General features: G+C 41.2%; 1 protein-coding gene across 1 annotated transcript in view; it reads right to left on the reverse strand.

Annotated features, from left to right (window-relative positions):
* Positions 1 to 18,323, reverse strand: part of dnah10 (dynein axonemal heavy chain 10) — a gene marked incomplete at both ends in the record, with an annotated part of 28,415 nt that overhangs the window by 7,340 nt on the left and 2,752 nt on the right. Inside the window, 54 exons of the mRNA XM_079222332.1 lie at positions 54 to 235; positions 509 to 683; positions 800 to 961; positions 1,085 to 1,282; positions 1,437 to 1,517; positions 1,597 to 1,800; positions 1,887 to 2,058; positions 2,555 to 2,743; positions 2,882 to 3,049; positions 3,221 to 3,314; positions 3,408 to 3,580; positions 3,663 to 3,923; positions 4,021 to 4,173; positions 4,242 to 4,387; positions 4,521 to 4,640; positions 4,962 to 5,178; positions 5,305 to 5,436; positions 5,523 to 5,645; positions 5,745 to 5,880; positions 5,992 to 6,150; positions 6,234 to 6,352; positions 6,497 to 6,688; positions 7,058 to 7,204; positions 7,515 to 7,703; positions 7,870 to 8,022; positions 8,399 to 8,533; positions 8,648 to 8,831; positions 8,927 to 9,196; positions 9,270 to 9,493; positions 9,634 to 9,867; positions 9,961 to 10,083; positions 10,157 to 10,390; positions 10,508 to 10,664; positions 10,828 to 11,039; positions 11,133 to 11,311; positions 11,417 to 11,519; positions 11,623 to 11,739; positions 11,836 to 11,994; positions 12,089 to 12,568; positions 12,653 to 12,809; positions 12,911 to 13,118; positions 13,201 to 13,365; positions 13,464 to 13,615; positions 13,706 to 13,872; positions 13,969 to 14,127; positions 14,240 to 14,416; positions 14,722 to 14,892; positions 15,762 to 15,956; positions 16,064 to 16,262; positions 16,441 to 16,631; positions 16,791 to 17,021; positions 17,472 to 17,629; positions 17,857 to 18,070; positions 18,244 to 18,323. The exon at positions 18,244 to 18,323 is cut by the window's right edge and continues 36 nt beyond it. Of these exons, the coding sequence (XP_079078458.1) occupies positions 54 to 235; positions 509 to 683; positions 800 to 961; positions 1,085 to 1,282; positions 1,437 to 1,517; positions 1,597 to 1,800; positions 1,887 to 2,058; positions 2,555 to 2,743; positions 2,882 to 3,049; positions 3,221 to 3,314; positions 3,408 to 3,580; positions 3,663 to 3,923; positions 4,021 to 4,173; positions 4,242 to 4,387; positions 4,521 to 4,640; positions 4,962 to 5,178; positions 5,305 to 5,436; positions 5,523 to 5,645; positions 5,745 to 5,880; positions 5,992 to 6,150; positions 6,234 to 6,352; positions 6,497 to 6,688; positions 7,058 to 7,204; positions 7,515 to 7,703; positions 7,870 to 8,022; positions 8,399 to 8,533; positions 8,648 to 8,831; positions 8,927 to 9,196; positions 9,270 to 9,493; positions 9,634 to 9,867; positions 9,961 to 10,083; positions 10,157 to 10,390; positions 10,508 to 10,664; positions 10,828 to 11,039; positions 11,133 to 11,311; positions 11,417 to 11,519; positions 11,623 to 11,739; positions 11,836 to 11,994; positions 12,089 to 12,568; positions 12,653 to 12,809; positions 12,911 to 13,118; positions 13,201 to 13,365; positions 13,464 to 13,615; positions 13,706 to 13,872; positions 13,969 to 14,127; positions 14,240 to 14,416; positions 14,722 to 14,892; positions 15,762 to 15,956; positions 16,064 to 16,262; positions 16,441 to 16,631; positions 16,791 to 17,021; positions 17,472 to 17,629; positions 17,857 to 18,070; positions 18,244 to 18,323 (9,480 nt within the window). The remainder of the gene's footprint in view (positions 1 to 53; positions 236 to 508; positions 684 to 799; positions 962 to 1,084; positions 1,283 to 1,436; positions 1,518 to 1,596; positions 1,801 to 1,886; positions 2,059 to 2,554; positions 2,744 to 2,881; positions 3,050 to 3,220; positions 3,315 to 3,407; positions 3,581 to 3,662; positions 3,924 to 4,020; positions 4,174 to 4,241; positions 4,388 to 4,520; positions 4,641 to 4,961; positions 5,179 to 5,304; positions 5,437 to 5,522; positions 5,646 to 5,744; positions 5,881 to 5,991; positions 6,151 to 6,233; positions 6,353 to 6,496; positions 6,689 to 7,057; positions 7,205 to 7,514; positions 7,704 to 7,869; positions 8,023 to 8,398; positions 8,534 to 8,647; positions 8,832 to 8,926; positions 9,197 to 9,269; positions 9,494 to 9,633; positions 9,868 to 9,960; positions 10,084 to 10,156; positions 10,391 to 10,507; positions 10,665 to 10,827; positions 11,040 to 11,132; positions 11,312 to 11,416; positions 11,520 to 11,622; positions 11,740 to 11,835; positions 11,995 to 12,088; positions 12,569 to 12,652; positions 12,810 to 12,910; positions 13,119 to 13,200; positions 13,366 to 13,463; positions 13,616 to 13,705; positions 13,873 to 13,968; positions 14,128 to 14,239; positions 14,417 to 14,721; positions 14,893 to 15,761; positions 15,957 to 16,063; positions 16,263 to 16,440; positions 16,632 to 16,790; positions 17,022 to 17,471; positions 17,630 to 17,856; positions 18,071 to 18,243) is intronic.

The following is an 18,323-nucleotide window of genomic DNA, read 5'->3' on the forward strand; positions in this document are numbered from 1 at the left end:
TAAATGGGTATTACCATTATTTGTATTATTCATTGATCATGAAGCTCACTTACCTTTGACAATCCTGACTTGGTTATTATTTATGGAATCACAGTCCATTTCTGTCAGCGAGCGCAGGAAGTTAATCTCTGACATCATTCCCTTGGCTGACTGCCAATTGATCTCCTTGTAGCCACGCATCACCAGGATGCACTCACAAACCACCTGCACCTGTTTGGGAGGCTTGGCAAAGGATCTGCACAATGAACCAGCCAAAAAAATGCAGATAGAGTGAGAGTTTTGATTAACGGATTACAAGATTTGCTTTTTGGTCAGGCATGCAAGTGTTAAGTTTCCATGATGATTAATTGGTGCCCGATTAAACATTGTAGAATATTAAGCAACACCACATACAGTACGTTTTGGGCTGACATTTAATTTACAGAGGTTTAGTCCCTGTTTATTCATTCATTCTGATAAATCATCGTCAGCTTTTTTAACAACAGAATGAGTAAGGAGGAGAGTTTACCGGATCTCTGTGACATCAGATTTGTCCAGGTCTTTCAGGGCGTCGCGGGCTGCCTCTAATGCCGGCAGGGCCTCAGTCAGAGAACTTTCAGCCTCTTTCTTCTCCACAGCTATTACTTTGTTCTGCACTTCAATTTCTTTGGCTTTGTCTTCTGCCAGAGTCTTTTTCTCCTCAGCTAGGAAAAAAAACATTATTGATAAGATTATTGTAAATGTTGTGTTTTGCTTTGGAAGCTTAGAGTACACTGTGTTTATCCTAACCCTGAGTTAAGAGATGCAGGTACTCACTGACCTACAGTCGTGTTTGTGCCAATCTCATTCAGCAGGGCTTCACAGGCTGTGGACTTTTCAGCAAGGACCACCTTCTGCTCCGCTAGCCTAACATTCAGCTCAACCAGCTGCACACTAGCATCCTTCAGTTTATCCAAACCTCCCGCTAGATGCTTGCACTGAGCTGGAACAAGAGAGAAGTTAGTAAAACAAAGTTTTTCAAATAATCAATGCACAGTAGCCCGGTGGCACCAGTCTAAACCTTCACACAGAGGTACAGACTTCATAGTGTGTTTCATCTTCTCACCTAGAATATATTGGTCCTTTTCCTCCAAGAGGCTAGAATAAGTGCTGATGAAGTCCAAGTAGTTCTTTGGAGTAACATAATTGCAACGTCTGAGTTTCTGCTGGAATAGCTTGCTGTAGTCACCCACAGAGCTATGGACCATACACACATGAGCTATCACTGCTGCAGAGTGTGCCTCAGGAATCATTGGACTTTCACCTGTTGGGGGAAAAAAAGACAAAAAAGAAAATCTAGATTTAGGGATACTATAATACTGGAGGTATCATTATAGTTAAATAAAGTAAAGAAAACCCCCATAATAAACGTTTCATTATATATTTAAAAAAATATATAAATGTGTGTAATTACACACCAAGGAAAGACTGAGCGACTGCGAGTAACGCCTGTGGAGGCCATGGCAAGAACCAGTCTATCACAGTGTTGTTCATCAGTCCTGAGAGAAAAGTACACAGTTAGTGAAATAAACTCAAAAATGATAACAGAATCAAGTGATGCCTAACATCGCATTTCACCTGGGAAGTTCCTGCAGCGTGTCCTGAGGGTGTCACCTACTGGAGACATGGCTAATACAATGTGTAGATTGTTGGCGCTCTTGTTGACAAAGTACTGCCACACACTCTCTTTCGAGGGACCTGCTCCCATCGTAAGAGCTTCCTCACGAAGCTGGTTGAGAACTGACTCCCTCTCATCGTCAGGGAACAATGCAGGAACAATCCCTAGAGAGAGTATGATCAGTACTACAGCTGTGGCATTTAGGAAAAATAAATGTAGTGTGTGCCAGGAGGTTAGTGTGATATCCAACCTGAGGTGAGCATGTTGTTAATGAGTTCTAAGAAGCCTTCCTCAGCAACATGGGTATCAGTAAAGAGGAACACTGTCTTCTTATTTTCAATCCCAAGCTTCAAGTACAAGGCTTTCAGGTCATCACGGAAGTTTGACTCACTGTATCCTCTGCTAAGTGTTATCTCGAACACCTGGAAAAAGAAGATTGCATTACTAGATGATGGAGAATATTTCTCTGTGTGATGTTTTACATCATAGAAATCAGAGTTAAGAACCCCTTTTCAAGAAGGTATAATTCAATGCTGCTTTACCTCTCTCACCCTCATTTTCCATAATAATTCAGCCTTTAGCTTTTAAGTTAGAAGAATCCTGTTTCCACATTGGAAGACAGTGTCACTTATAAACTATATTCCAAATCATCTTGTTCCAATGCTTCAATAAGATGCCACATTCTTACGGCAGTAACAGGAAATATTCTTTATCTTGTGTCATATATACATTTCCCTATTCCTTGGCATAACACGTGTGGTGTCTAGTAGTGAACATTTTAATAAAACGTATATTTACTGTGCCTTAAATGTAATTGTTTCATATGTGACTTTGATCTTTAAGAAATCTTGACATTTGTTCATCATTGAGAATAATTTGCCCTTTAACAAAACCATCTTGGTTCTTGTGTTTTACAACCTCACAGCCGGCAGTGAAGGCAGCGAGCTTGGTGAGGGACTGCTTGCCAGAGCCCCCTACGCCGACAAGCAGTGCATGGCCACGTTCAATGCGGATGATGCGGTGCACACGGGTCAGATGATCCAGAGCATCATCAAACAGTACGAGGTTCCTCCCCGAATTGCTCTCATTGTATTCCTCTTGAATTTCCTGCAGAATGCAAAAACACAGTGGCATCTCAGTATGTGAGAGTAAATAATTGTAACAATTGGTCGTATTATACAATAACGTGCCAAAATGTATATTAGACTGAGCGATTAACAACACAGTTGATAACTTGATAAATACCTGAAATAGGGCTTTTGATGCATCATAGTCCTGTATGTCCTCATAGACCCTTGGTTCAGTCTCACTTAGGGCTGTCCTGTAGTCTCCAAAAAGAATTGGGTCCCTCATGACTGCCTCCACGTCTGACTTGAAATGCTCCTCAATCAAGTTTTTTAAGTGGCCTTGGAGCTGGTGGCCAAACACATTGGGCACATTTTTAAGGTAAAATACAACACTATAAAAGAGCATACATTTTGTAGTTACAGTTGGAGTAACAATAAACATATTGTATTTGTCCCTACAGTCAATACAAAGGCGAATATACAGTAAATATCAACTACTATTAATAATAAGTATTACCAAGGCTTTGTCAGTTTCATCAATGAGTCTGTCATGAAAGATTCTCAGGCACTCATTCCTCCAGACTCGCACAAATTGGGTGACAGTCAAAATCCTGTAAGAGCGTAATCAGGTAAAGTAAATACATTTAAAAACATAAACAAAGTCTTTGTTAATGTGTTATTGGAGTGAATGTGCCAGATCAGACCTGTCCGATTTGGTGAGGGTCAGTCCATTGTAGACTCTTGACAGGTCCCTCAGGTTGAAGATGTAGTGGAACTTGGAGGGGGTGGGTGGCAAATCTTTGATGATGTTGTTGTACAGTTCCAGTGTGCAGGAGGTGACTTTATCACAAACCTTCTGTATGGCGTCTTCAAATGCCTAGAATATTTGACCAAGTTAACTAAATTTAAATGATTGAGTTTCTGATGTGTATTGATTTATGTGGGAAAGAGATACTCACTCTGGTGTGGCCTTTGATAATGGAAGCATATATAAGGTGAAGGGAGTCCACTGCAGGGAAGGCGATGCTAAAGACACTGAAGATGGAGATGAAGCGGGGATCTACCTCATTTCTCCCACCTCCTGCCTTTCCCATGGCAGCAATAAAACCAAGGTCCTTGAGGATTTTGTAGTTAAGATCCTTTCCTCTGTCATAAATGCCTCCTCGGTCCAATAACAGCTTCAGAAGTGCGATGGGCTGCTGTGTGCCGTATATATCCACCTGGACGAGCATACAGTATATTGCAATAATATCAAACATTCAAGCTCTGTCCCAGTGAATGAGATTCAATACTTTGTTGACAGTTTGGAGTAGATACCTTCGGCATATTCATGTCATCCATAAAGACCAGCAGTCTTTTCCCCATAGGAGGCCCATATATCTCTTTGGTCCTTTTCTCCACATTGGCCTCCAAGTTCCTCTGCAGGTCCATTGAAGTTGTTCTGGATGAGAAGTTGATGATCAGAGTAATCTAGAAACAGAAGGGAACACATGTAAAGAATATCATAACATGACATAAAATGTGTGTGGTAAACTTACCCGTGTATCTGCATTGAGGTTCTTCAGGAAGTTATGAATGGTGGCAGTCTTGGAGGTGCCAGACTCTCCGACCAGAAGCACAGGCCTCTTTATCTTCACCATCTGTTCCAGGATCCAGCTGGCTCTTGTCGTGTCAATAGTTGGCACTAAAACAAAAGATGGATGATAAAGAAAATCAAAGTGGAAGAAGGAACTCAGGAGGGCCAAAAGATTTAAATAAATATTTATGTGGGACACTTGATTCGTCCCTGCCTAATAGCTCACAGAATTGACCTTTACCTAAAATATCAGCAAACTTCATCTCAGGGTTGTGGATATATTTGGTGACTAGAGAACTCCATGGAACCCACTTATTTTGTGTTCCATCAAAATGAAAATCATACAGAGTCGGGAGGTATCCTGTTTGGATGCAGACACAAATAAAAGGCACTTGAACTTATTCATACAGAGAATTAAATTGTCCAAAAGTAAAACTGTGTTTGTTTTCATGATATTCATTTATTCAATATAAAACCATAAAGCAATCCTGTTCATCCATTTTTTTAAGTATTTGTAATGATTAACAATCTCATGTTATATACAATAATATATTACAACCCTGTCCTCTAGTACATAATATTAAATGTCAACCACAAAAGGTGTGTAAATAGAAAAAAATGCATAATCTCGGCAATGCGTGCTAATTTCATACAAATGAAAGTACAAATTCTTTCTTTTTACCTGGGATCTCACCGGGTCCAGCCAGGGATTTCTCATCATGCACTGCAGTTAAGTTGGAAAGTCTTTTGGTTAACTCATCAAACTTGATCCTACCACTCTCCAGCAATGTGGCCCCCAATGAGCAGTACAGTGCTTCCAGGAAGTAACACTCGAGGACTTCAGCACTGCTGCTCTCACTCTCAAGCAGCGCATCCAGTGTCAAGCAAAGCTGAGTCACCTGAAAGCACAACCAACACATGCATAATTCGTCCAAGCAGTCTGAATCGGGACTATATTAATCTGCATGCATGAATACAACAAAACTGGTACCGGCGTACATTTGAGATAGATGGGATTAACCTACCATGTTTAGATCTGTCTGAGGGACAACAGTCTTCAGTTTCTGGCCCTGTTTGCCATCCACGATACCATCCACAATCATCTCAATAGAGCTGTGCACATATTTCTCAAACAGTTCGTTGAGCACTTCTTGTTCCTAGAAAGAAAAGAAAACAGTGTTGAGATATTAGTCAATTAAAAGCAAGTACAGTTATCATATAGTGTTTATATTTGTTCTCATACCCTGTCAGGTCTGTTGATGACCCATCTCTGCCAGTGTGGGGTGTATCTCAGGTTTTTGGGGTCAACAAAAACCATCCCACAGCGGGAAACAGTAGCAGGGGAAGCATACTGCAGATCTCCAACCTGTGATGGTGAAGGTTCTTTACATTATTGCTCTGAAAGTTGCTTTGCAGGTGAAGGGAAAGGTATTCTGCTCACAGCCATCTTGAAATTCAGACAAACCTCAAACAGCATGGCACAATGATTCTGTAAACGGATCCGTTCTCCATTGGCTAGAGTGAGGAGCTTGTTGTCATCCATCACTGAGTTCATATTCTCGACCCACAGAGCATCCACATCCCCATCGAACAGGATGTACCTGTGAGCCATGTTGTATGAATGAATGAATGACATCAATGGCATATGCACATCTACTCAATGTCAACTGAATGATGAAATGTCTCCTTCAGGTTTTTTTGTTTTTTTTCACCTCCGCTCTTTTTTGTCAGTAGGCTTGTTAATGTCACGGAAGATGTTGGATAAGATCCCATCAGTCCAGTCTCGAGTGTCAGGGTCAAGAATACCGTAAAGTTCAATGACACTCATGGCTTTAGGGTTCAGGGGATACAGCTTGGTTTGAAAGCCCAATCTGATGATGAGATCAAATAAAGATGACTATTGTGCGCACAAAAGATCAGGAAGGTGGTGCAAATTTAAGTGATGTAAACTGACCTGGTCTGAGCTTGACATAATGTGCTGATCACAACTGATTTCCCTCCACCTGTTGGGCCCACAACCATGATAGTGTGTCTTGTCATCATCGTCTCATACATCTGCACCACTTTATCCACCTGAAATCACAGACAGCATAAATGATGGGATATGTCAACATCTAAACAGTAACTACATCTTTGCTACAGTAATTAAACAATATTTAAGTTGTGTAGGAAAGCCTGTATCTTAAAAAAATCTAATCTAAGACCCAGATGGGACACCTGGTTAGGCAGCATGACATATCGGTTCTCTTGCAGGATCTCTTCCACAGCATCATTTAAGCTGGGATAGCGAACACGAGGGCAGTCTAGCCCAGGGAACAGATCTGAGATCAGCCCGAGGAACAAGGGCACGTCCTCAAATACAAATTTTGGCAGGTTCATGTCCCTCAGAGCACGCATCAACACCACATCCTGAGGAGAGGAAAGATGGAAAAAACAGTGTTGTATTTTTCAATATGGGTTGAAATGATACCAGAGTTAGTTTTTAAGCCAAACTGCAGCCCCTGCTTCAAATAAAACCTATAAGTAGTAATTATGATAATACCAGAAGTATTGCTTTTTCATATTCTCTGTGGCATCTGCAACATTACTTGATACAAAATACTCGGTAGACACTAAAAATACCTCATCTAAAACTCCAAAGAGCAATCAGGCTTTACTCTATACTTAAGGGATCACACATAAATAACTCCCTAGTTCCATATTGAATGTAAGCAAACATGAGAAGTTTTCTATTTCCTATGTGAAAATGAAACAGGAAACATTTAGTTGTGTCTCTACCTCACTGAGGTCCGGCGAGCCTCTCTTTAGCTCTCCTGCCATCACCAGGACAGACTTCAGAGCTCGCAGGCCAAAGTCATAATGAGACTGCTTTGACAGCTGCTCACGTGCCAGCTTATACAGTACTGTCATCTTCTTTGCCAGCACCTGAATTAATTAAAATCGGTCAAGATGAAATCTTTTATAAGAAATTGACACTTGTAGCTGCAAGCAGTGCAGTTTGGGATTTTTCAATGTTTAGACAAAAATGTTTTCTTTCTAACCTCCAACAAATCTCAGAACATTTTCAAGTATTTATGTATAAATTATCCTTGCATTTCTAAATGACCTGAAATAACTAATACATCTTGTACAATAATCTTTTATATGAATGGTGTGTTCATTATACATTGCTCAGGTTGAGAGTATCAGCTAAATAGTAGCAATGTAATTTGTGCTTTGTCTGTGTGTTGCTCACCTTGGCCATTAAAAAGCCCTCAGAGAAGAGCATGATCTCACAAATCTGCTGCAGGTCAGGCACAATGACCACCACAGGCCTGAAGAGGGCTTTGACTGATTCTGGCAGCTCTGTGCGTCCTGCATACCCTGGGTTCATGGTGATGAAAATCCCCATGCGGCTGTCCAGGCTGATGTCTTGCCCCTCAAACTGATGTTCATAGTGAAAGGGAGCAGGTTTAGGGCAATAATGGTCATTAACTGTTCTGTGTTTTGGCAAAATAACTTTCTTTGTGATATATCAATGAATTATTATGAAAACTGGAATTATTTTCAATGTTTTCTTTACTGGTTATGCTAAACTACAACAGACTTACATGAAACCTTTTAAGCTGCAGAATGAGAGCATTGCGGATTGTCTGGATTTGGGAGGAGATCACTGACAACACGGAGGCATCAATTCGATTGAACTCATCAAAGCAGCCCCACGCTCCACACTGGGCAAGGCCAGAGAAGATCTTACCCATAGCCTGCGCACAGAGAGGAAAGGAATTCAAGGAAAAAAAGCTAGTGACAAATAAAGAATAGACACTGGCTACTTTGTCCAGCAGAGAGTGCAACAGAGTGAGCACATTGGCAGCAAGAAACAATTTGTATACAGTTGTGTGTACTATACACTGTATTTTACCAGCATGTGCATAGAAGTGCATGAACATACCATAAACAGCAGACATGCCTGATGATTACAGACACCCTCGTGTGGTGGCACATTTTGGGACTATGTTTTATGTTGGAGTCCCAAACAATGTACGTATCTGTTTTTATAAATTAGGATATTTATTTATCCTACTTAAATAGGCTGGTTTACGGTGCTAAGATATTTTTCAGTAGCTGTTGGCTTCTTACCATGTAGTCCATGCCCTCGCCGCAGTTAGTAACCACACAGAGCAGTCCTAGCGCCTTCGCCAGATCCTTGGTGGACTCTGTCTTTCCTGTACCAGCTGGTCCAGCAGGAGCTCCACCCAGGTACATGGAGAGAGCCTGTATCACATCACACCAACATACAGGTATCATGTTGTCAAAACAATCTGACAGAACAATGTACATGTTTCTGCTTGGGTGTGGTTGATACAAAATGTGCAAAGCTTCTTAAACCTGTGTGATGGTGAGGTAGATACGGTCTGTCAGTGGGGTGATAACCAACCGACCGTTCAACCCCATGTACTCATAGCCGTAAGAGAACGTAGCACTGCACTGACGGACAAATAGGTTGTCATGTTCCCGGACCCAGTAGAATCTGAGTTGGCTTTCCCACTCAAACTCTTGTGCGTCCATTATACTGAAAAAATAATTACATTAAACATTTCTTTAGGTATTTAAGTTAAAAAACAAGATCATGTCTTTGAAAAATATTAAAACTGAGGTTAAGTTTACCTGTTAAGTACAAAGTTGTCTATAATGTCTCTTGCATGGACATCGATGATAAGCACAGTGTTTATCTTCCGTCTGTCATTTGTCTTCATTGGTTGAGTAATGCGCTTCACCAGCTCATCAATCTGCTTGTGCATTTTCTTAGCATAGTTCTTCAGTGCGAGCTTCTCTCCTTTTTTCACATTTTTAAAGATATCCTCTACCTCCCAGGTCCACCACACTTGATTTGCTGCTAGCACCACCATGCCCTGGTACAGCAACATCCAATCCACCCTTTGAGAAAAGGGAATAACACATTTACTGCGGCTCACAGGCACTAGCAAAATTGCATGTAATATGTACACACCTGCTCCTGTCTTTACAGTAGTAGAAGATTGCTTCCTTGGTGATAAGTCTATTCGTCCTCCTCATCTCCAGTAGAATTGCGATCATCCACTCCTCCACCCTGCCCTCCACCGGGATGGGCTTCCTCAGCTCCATCACCTCACCCTCAGCAGACACCATGGCCCCAGCTACTGTCTCCCCATTGCTTTCCACATCAAACCTCAGAGATGCTATGTTGTCATACATCTTGTGGAACAAAGAAAAGAAACATATCGAGGAAAAAGTTTCACACAAATGGCAAGCAGTTATCCTCCCCATTTCTACTTTGAAGAATAATGCTGTATGTCTTATCTGTCCCTCAGATTTTGTCTGTAGTGGTGTGATACCTTGATCATGTGCTCCTGGACACAGACAGGGTCATTACTCCCCAGAATGCTGAGCAGTTCATCATCAGAGATGAAGAAGAAGCGGGGAAATGCATTCCGCTTGGAGTCCAGGTAGTCATTTAGACTCTTCTGGCACCTCTCCAGACCATTACTCAGGGCCTGCAGGTCTGTTAGCCGGTTGGGAACCAGGCAACACCGCTTAATGTTTGGAGCCCTCACTGTGTCATTCATTATCTTAAAAAAAAAAAGAAGAACAAGATATTATTGTGAAATGTCCAGTAACAGAGTACTTTGCTTTAATAAGACTAATATCTTTGCCAAACTTACTTCTTTAAACTTTTTGTCAATGTTATCAAATTTCTTGGCTTCCTCTGGTAACTGCGAGGAAATGTCTCCGCCGATGAAAATGCTTTCCAGGTACATCCATTTTCGTTGTACTAGCAACAATACCTGTGCAAGGATTATTTTTTCAGCAAAGATGTTATGGATTGGCTTACGTGTGATGGGAGATGCTCTCACTGACCTCTATAGTCTCACTGATAAGAGACAGGTCTTTTTCCCATTGTTGTATGGGGCCAAGGAAAGGGCCAACAAAGCGACTGCCTGCCATGCTCTGTAAGTTCATGGCATCGTTGTCCACATTCAGCAGGATCTCGTCCACTGCGCCCAGAATAAAACCACGGTCCTGGGTGCCTTTAAAATAGGGCAGCACACTGAACTTCATGTTTTCCCAGGTATCAACTACCTCCTTCACTCCCTGGAAACACGCACAAACAAATGTTTTATGTTACACAATCCAAGCAAGTATTTGGGATTTCACTGGTAAACTGATTCAACTGATCTCTGACTCCAAATAGAGATAAATCCTGCATGCCTTTTCAATACTGAGCTCTTTTACAGCAGAGGTGACAATGTCACCTATGTCATTTGCATATTTGTGCAACTCCATCGCAAACATATTCTCCAGAGTGAAGGTGTCAGGGTTCATCTCAAAGCTAGTGCCGGTCCTTTCCATCAGTTCCTTCCAGTGTCTGTGGCCAGAAAATATAAAATCACATGTTCATTTCATGTTGTCATAACCATCATATGTATATATCCTGGACAACATACAATTTAAATATTTCATACCCTACTCTCATGTTTTGGGTGTCAGATTTATTCCAGTTAGGTTCTGGTGTCAATCTGTAGACTGACCTGTCTCTGAGGGCCCCATTTTTCAGGTCCAGCAGAAGAGGCAGAGAATCTCTGAACTCCTTCATGCGTCCTTCTAGGAAGAAGGCCACAGGTAATGCCCGCACATCTTTGGGCAGCTGCCTCAAGCTTTTGATGAAACCGTCGACCCCATCCTGTAGCAGCTGGATGTTTAAATCCACCCACAATGTCTGAGACCACTCTGTCTTTGCGTCCTAAAAGATGTAAGCACAAACACTTGAAATACTTGAAAAACCATGTTGACCAAAATGATATGTAAAGGGTCCCAATATGCCACCACTTCAGACCTTCTGAGCTTTATAGACGCCATATATCTGTCTCAAGCCCTTCATGTCCTTCTGTATGCTGACAACCCCTGGGTACACAGTGACCGGTAGTTCCAATAGCTTCTCAGCATTAGCTAGCTCCTGCCGTCCTGCCACTATCTTGGCAAGGTCTGCCTCATATGATTCCATAACACTCAGTCCTGCAAAGAAAGAAATGAGAGAGATTGGTTCCTCCACTACATTTCGAAATGTAACACCATATAGTATTGCTCTGGATATAACAACTGAAGGCAGGGTTTAAGTACCTTTCTCTAAATCATCTCCCACAGCTCCAGGACCACGCATGTTGAAACTTTCAGTAAAGATATACAAATCCTGCTTAAACGCCTCAATATTCTCCGTTGTAGTCTTTGAGTGTAAGGGTGAGGATAGAAAGAGAATGTAAATATACATTTCCAAAAACCGTACTTTTAATTTTATGTTTCAGCAGATTGTGAGTTTGATGTCTTACCTGAGTAAATGATTTCTTGACACCTTTCAGACTTCGATCCACCTGTCTGGATTCTGCAAACAGGTTATTCCACATCTGGTCAATGTTGGCCACCAGCTCCAGTTCATCCTCTCCGACCTACACAAGGAAAACAGAACACAATACATTCAACAAGGAAAACAGTATCAACTTGTGCTTTCAATGGGCAATAATTAAACAATAAACAAACAGTACCTCCACTTTGTACATGGCCAGTGTTCTGTATCTTTCCTGAATATCACTGAATCTCATCTCCACATCTAATGACATGTCCCTGATGTCTGATATGGTGCCAAGGACAGACTTCAGGTCATCAAAAGTGTCCGGGTTTTGTTTCAGCTTTTCAGAGAGTTGCTGTTGCATAAAGTAACCATAAGTATAAATCACACATAAAGATCGAAGAAAATGTACTATAAAACATATGATACAGTGGAGCATGATTCAATACCATGAAATCATCTCTCAAGCTTAAGAGATCCACTTTGGCAGGCTTGTTGAGCAGACTGCCTAGTAGACTGATGCAGGACTCAGCAGCCTCCTGCAACGTGTGAGCCAGAGGCTCCAAGTTTAGATGGATGATGTGCTCATTCTTAAACAGAGGCTCCAGCATCACCTCTTGGTTGATATGAGAAAGGACCTGCAGCTTATCGTCATACATGACACAGGATGGTTTTCTCGCAGCAAATCTTTCATTGAAGATGCTTTTGTTCTTTTCCCAAAGGGTCCGGTAGCATTTCCAGTGGACAATATACTGATCCACAGAGATGAGCAGCCGCTCTATGTTCTGGGACGCTGTCATGGCAATCTCGTTTATCTGAGGATGCTGCCACAAGTCACTGAAGAAACTAAATATCACCACCTCATCTTCCCCACCCACACGTTGGGGAGGGCACTCAATGCAGGTCCCATGCATCCAGCGCACAAATTTCTGAAACACAACAGTATGGACAGAATTAGGTCCCATCTTCAGAAATAATATTGGTAGTACTTAGAAAAATCATGATGATCCTACCTTGGTGCTCTCTACACAGGATTTGATACAGTGCAGGATCAGCCAGTGGATCTCCTTACTTTGGGGCTGCAAAATAATCTTAGGGGCAGACAGGATGACATCAATTTGGAAAAGAGCGACACTTCCCCTCAGCAACGCGTTGAAGGCCTGGAGGTTCCTAAATGTGAAAGTCAACCAGAGGGATGTGACAGTGGTTGCAACATACTGTACTGTATTTCAAAGGAGTAGTGATTATTACACTTTAAATGATGTAATTACCTAAGCACCATCTTTATAAGGGAGTCTAGCACTTTGCGTTCCCAATGTATGTAATAATCTGCCATACTTATGGCTTTGCCACTGCTGGTTCCCGTGATCAAATGTTCAATCTTAGTGATGAGCGGTCCAATGTCTGCATACTTCCTACTCAGCAAATTCACACTCTTGGTCCACTCTCGCTCAATACGTTCACAGAACTCCTTGACACCTTGAAAAACCATGCAATTAAGTCAATGAAAATAAGTTCAGTCTTATATTAAAATGAAGATATCCCATACATAATAGCCTACTTGGTAAGTCGTTTGATTTGTCTGGGACCTGATATTTCAGTAAGTTGGCCATCACCATTGATTGCAACTTTGACTCAATGTCCCTCTCATTCTTCTGAACCTGATTGACAACTAACTCAAACTTAGAGACAGCCTGAAGTCCTCGATTGATGAAGTCGGGGATGCCTAAAACCAAACACATATTATTTTATTTCAATTTTACAGACACAGAAGTGTGCATTAATCAGTCTAAACAGGTATTTAAGCCTCTGTATATACCATACCCAAAGAATTCCAGTTGAGTCTTTTGCATCCAAAATAAATGTCTGTTTTGACCGCTTTGATCTGTTGAGCCAGCATGATGAAGTGTGCCTCACTGAGGTTGTCCATTACAGAGTGGTAGCAGTTGACAACATTCTTCAGATCATATACATGCCTAAAACCAAGGTTGAAAAAAGTCAGGTCGGAGATTGCATCAATCTGTGATTCTGTGGTTTGGTACTCAGTGTGTGGTAATTATAATTACCTGATGAATTTCTGCTCTTGTAAAGCAACATTTTGAGCCAGGTAGGGCACACAGTAGCCAAGTGACACAAGGTGCTTTGTCTCCGAAATGATTTCCTTGACCTCTGGAGCAAAGTTCACAATGTATTGCAAACCCATCTGTAGCCTGTTTTCAGTTGGAGGGACATCCTTAAAATGAGACAAATCAAAACAAATGAATAACCATAACCATGCATTTTGCACAATATGGAGGAACAGTTAAAAAGTAAATAGAGAGATATATACCAGTTCTGCCTGGATTTGGTTTTTACTAGGAATCATGGCCAACAGATTTCTTTTCATTTGCAATGGCAAGTTGCATTCTGTCTTGACCAGCCAGTCCTCGTACTTCTTCACCTCATAGTTCCTGATCTGCATTGACAATGCCGTGTACTTGTCCTTGGCCTGAGCAGAATGCAGTGCAAGTCACAAAAAGGCTTTCAATAAAATTATGTTGTCTAAACAATTTAATATTTACAATAACCTTTTACAGCTGTGCAAGAGAGAAATAACTCACCGTTTTAAATTGTTCACTCTCCAGCATCTCTGGCACTTCCAGAAATGGAAGGATGGTGTGTTTGATGCGGTGGAAAAGAGATTTAGCCCATCTGATGGCTCCTGCCACAGGAGGCTCATTCCTATTTAATGGTGGATTGTCCTTGTTTGCCTCAAATATTTCACTGATGCGGTCCACCTACAATTTTTTGGGGGGGAAATTCTCAAAAAGTGCTTATAGCAGACCATCACTCTATTCAAATATCCACTAATAAACTGGCACAGCAGCAAAACATTTAATATTGTTTAGTTGTACATATTTATTTTTACAACAGTGTTGAATCATGAAGCTGCGTACATTGGGAGTACATTCAAACTCCACTATTCCTCATCAAGAGACATGATATTGATCTATTGAGCTAACATCGTCATATCATTTTACTCTAATTTAACTGCAAAGTCAAATATCACCCAGCAACTTTTCTTGATTTCACAGTACAGTACCTCTTTGCAATACTGAGCCAGGATGTCATTAAACTTGATCATCAAATGGTTGTTGATGGCCTCTTTGGAGCGGATGTTTTTGAATTTCAGGAGCATGTCAAAGGCAGCAGCTGAAGAGCGCAGTGTCTTAAAAGACTGGTCAATGAAGTCGATGGCCTCTCCCTCGATAGCCTGAGCAGACACATGTGAGAAGTGCATCAGCTTGATAACTGAGGTTTACAGCACAAAGAAAATGATGCAATTGTATTTGTGCAAAACGACAAGTGCATTGATACAACCATGCTTAAAGGGAACATTTGCCAATGTCCAACCTTATTGGTGAAGTATATAGTGTGAATACCACCTGCAGTCGTTACTAATGTTCTAGCTGTGGTAGCTGTGGGGCGCAATGCCGCACTAAAACGTATTTGTTCTCTTGGCATCTGTCACGTTTCCATAAGCAAAATTGGCATCCCAAAATATGAGTGCAGTGAATGTTATGGATGATGTTTTTTTTACAGTGTCAATTCTAAAGTGCTTTGGCTGACTGATATATATTGAGGTTGCAGCTGCACCAGAGCGGATATGGCCAGCGGGAACCCACAAGAACTTTAGCAGCTGAGGGCAAACATTCGACTGGTGGTGCCTTTGCTCAAATTGCCATCTGATGCTGTAATGACAGCATGGGCAGTTTTTGTTGGATGCTGTCGCCCACGACAACCCAGAGAGAGCGAGTTGTGTATGGGTAACTATACATAAAAGTTGTACGACTCACTCGGACAGAAGTGTGCTGGAGACTTTCTTTAGGACACTGTTGTATTTTTCTATTTAGGTGTAAGAATTTGTCCTTCATTGAAATTTTGTGTGTTTATTTTGTTCATTTATCTGACGTAGTGAACTCGCCACTCACGTGCAATGCACCCTGGTACTTAAAAAGGCACAGCTAGCACTGCTTGGACATCCACATTAAAAGGTGGCAAATTGTCCCTTTAATTAAAATGCTCTAATAGACAAGAACTTATATTTTCGCAACTTCTGTATTTCAGATGTCCAAAACTCACCTGAACCATAGTGTTGAAGTCTTGAATGATTATTTTCCAGCTACTCATCTTGCCGATGTTGAAAGGATTAAAACTCACGTCTTCAATAGGCAAAATCAGATTATCCACTGTGCACAAAACTTCCTGAATGCGTTTTGGGTCACCGGTTACACATTTTAGCTCCGGACCAAAGTTATTATAGAACTCCTCCAAAGTCTGTACAACACAAATCAGGAAGAACTCTTTCAAAAACCTGAGTTGCTTTTAATACATTCGTTTAGTAGAGTGAGAGGCTAGTATTCATGGTGTTTATGTATACAGACCTGCAAAACATTGTGATAGTCCTGGCAGACGGAAGCCATGTAATCAGACCTCTCAAACAGTCTCTTACGGTCAAATTCCCAGCGTGGAATCCTGCCGGATTCTTCAATTTCAGCACGCACCTGGAAGTAGGATGACTTCCACTGGTCCAGGACCTGCTTAGCATCATGCACCTTGGATTTGGCCACTTCTCTATCATCTCTGTCCAAAGCACAGCACATTGCTATACACAAGCTATACTGCAACCACAAAACAACTAATTCAAATAAAGGAATCTGACTGACTACTGACCAATATTGACATTATAAAACATACTTAAACTTAAACTTTCGCTAAGCCCTAAGCCTCCAATGTCAAATTGAAATATATCCACACATACTTGAATATCGTTTGGACATCAATTACTTGAGTCACACGTTCACACAGCTGCCAGGCGATACGCTCCATCAGAGGGACCATACACTCATTTGTGTTGTAGTGGCAAGAGATCATCCACACAATCTGCAGGCTGATCATCAAAGGAGGGATGTTCTCCAGGAGCACATTAAAATTTGCTCCAGTACCCAGATTCTACAACAAACAATGAAGTGAAGGTGAGGATAGCAAAAATAATTCTGTTGTCACAATTCAGATTCTTGGCAAGAGTGTTTTTGTAACCTCTTGTCAGAGGAAAAAATATGTCATGTAAAGAATATTTTGCAATTATGAATTGTAAAAAATGCAGCTCACCATGAAGTGTCTTTCCATTGTGCCGAGGAGGCATAAATTATCATTTGCCTCCACACGGTATTTAATGAGTTCAGCAACTGTTCCTTCCAGGGTCTGAACAATGCCTGTATCTGCCTTGGTCATCACCTCCAAGATCTTGCAGACTTTGGGTTGTTTGAGTTGCTCACTCAGACCCATCAGTATTGATGCACGCTCCTGCCAAAAAGCTATCTCTGCCAAAGGGCCAGGGCCCTGGAGGAAAATTAAAACGGAATGTTTCACATTGGCCTTTGGATATCACAATGCATATTCTGATTGATGTCTTCTAAATAGAACACAAATATTTTGAGCTGATAGGATTATCATTTCTTGGTAATATTTCAGACAATTCCTCTGCAACCTTTGAGAGGCAATCAACGATCTAGCAGAGAGGTGCTCAGAGAATAACCTACTGCTAAATGTCAATAAAACAATGGAGCTGGTTGATGAATATAAAAAGAAGGAGGCAAAGACATGCACCGATGTCTACATTAATGGATATGATGTGGAGCAAGTGAACAGTTTTAAGTTCCTTGGAATCACAAACAACATGATACTGGTGAAAAAAGCTCATACGTCTGTATTTCTTAAGGAAGTTTAAGGAATGCTGACCAGCAACAAGCCTGCGTGGGTTGAAACTCAAGAGTAGTAAGAGTCACAAACCTGTGGCTTTTTGATTTGCTGCAACTCAATGACAATGGTAATCTGAGTCTTCCAGTTCATCACACACTGCTCCAACTCTTCGACCATCTCTGGATTAGATAGCAGTACATCCACCTCCGGCACCAGGTCTAGCTCAGGGATGTGCAGTGTAGTCTCATCTGCGACAAATAAGATGATTTTTAGATTGTACTGTTTATGATGAAATGAGTCTTTAAAAACAAGCATGAGCAGTATATTAAAGTGAACTGATGTTCATGAGGGGAATTCCAACAGCTTAATTAATTCATTATTCTGCAGAGTTCAATTAAATCTTTACTTGTTTTTTGAATGTCAAATAATAATAAATTCCTGAATAAAAGTCTTTGGTCTCTCAAATAAATCAAACCTTGTGTCTGGCGTTGGATAGTTGACTTGACTATGCCCAGATATTTGTACATCCTGTTGAGCAACTCGTCACGAATCGTGAGTTGCTCACTTGACTTCTCTGAACACGTCTCTTCTCCCTCTCCACTGGTTTCCCCCTGAGAAGAAACTGCCCTGCTTTCGTAACCTGCACCAGTTATCTTCATCTGGTGGGCAGTAATCAAGGGAATATACACCTGACAAGAGACACAGTGAACATGAGTGTCATGATATATTCTTTATTCAGAACATCTAATGCTGTTAACATACATGGTTGATGCTGACAGCTTTTCTCTGGTTGTTATATTAAGTTTTGGTCTGACTGTTAGTGGTTGCTGCTGGTTTGTTTGTCGTTTTTCATTTTACTTACATGGGCAAGTTTGTTCTGCAGCACAAAAGGGGGTTGTCCATTATGCATACCAAAGTCAAATAGCCTGGGCATCAGCTTGC

The sequence above is a fragment of the Taurulus bubalis genome (genome assembly GCF_910589615.1).
Source record: "Taurulus bubalis genome assembly, chromosome: 8".
Taxonomy (NCBI): domain Eukaryota; kingdom Metazoa; phylum Chordata; class Actinopteri; order Perciformes; family Cottidae; genus Taurulus; species Taurulus bubalis.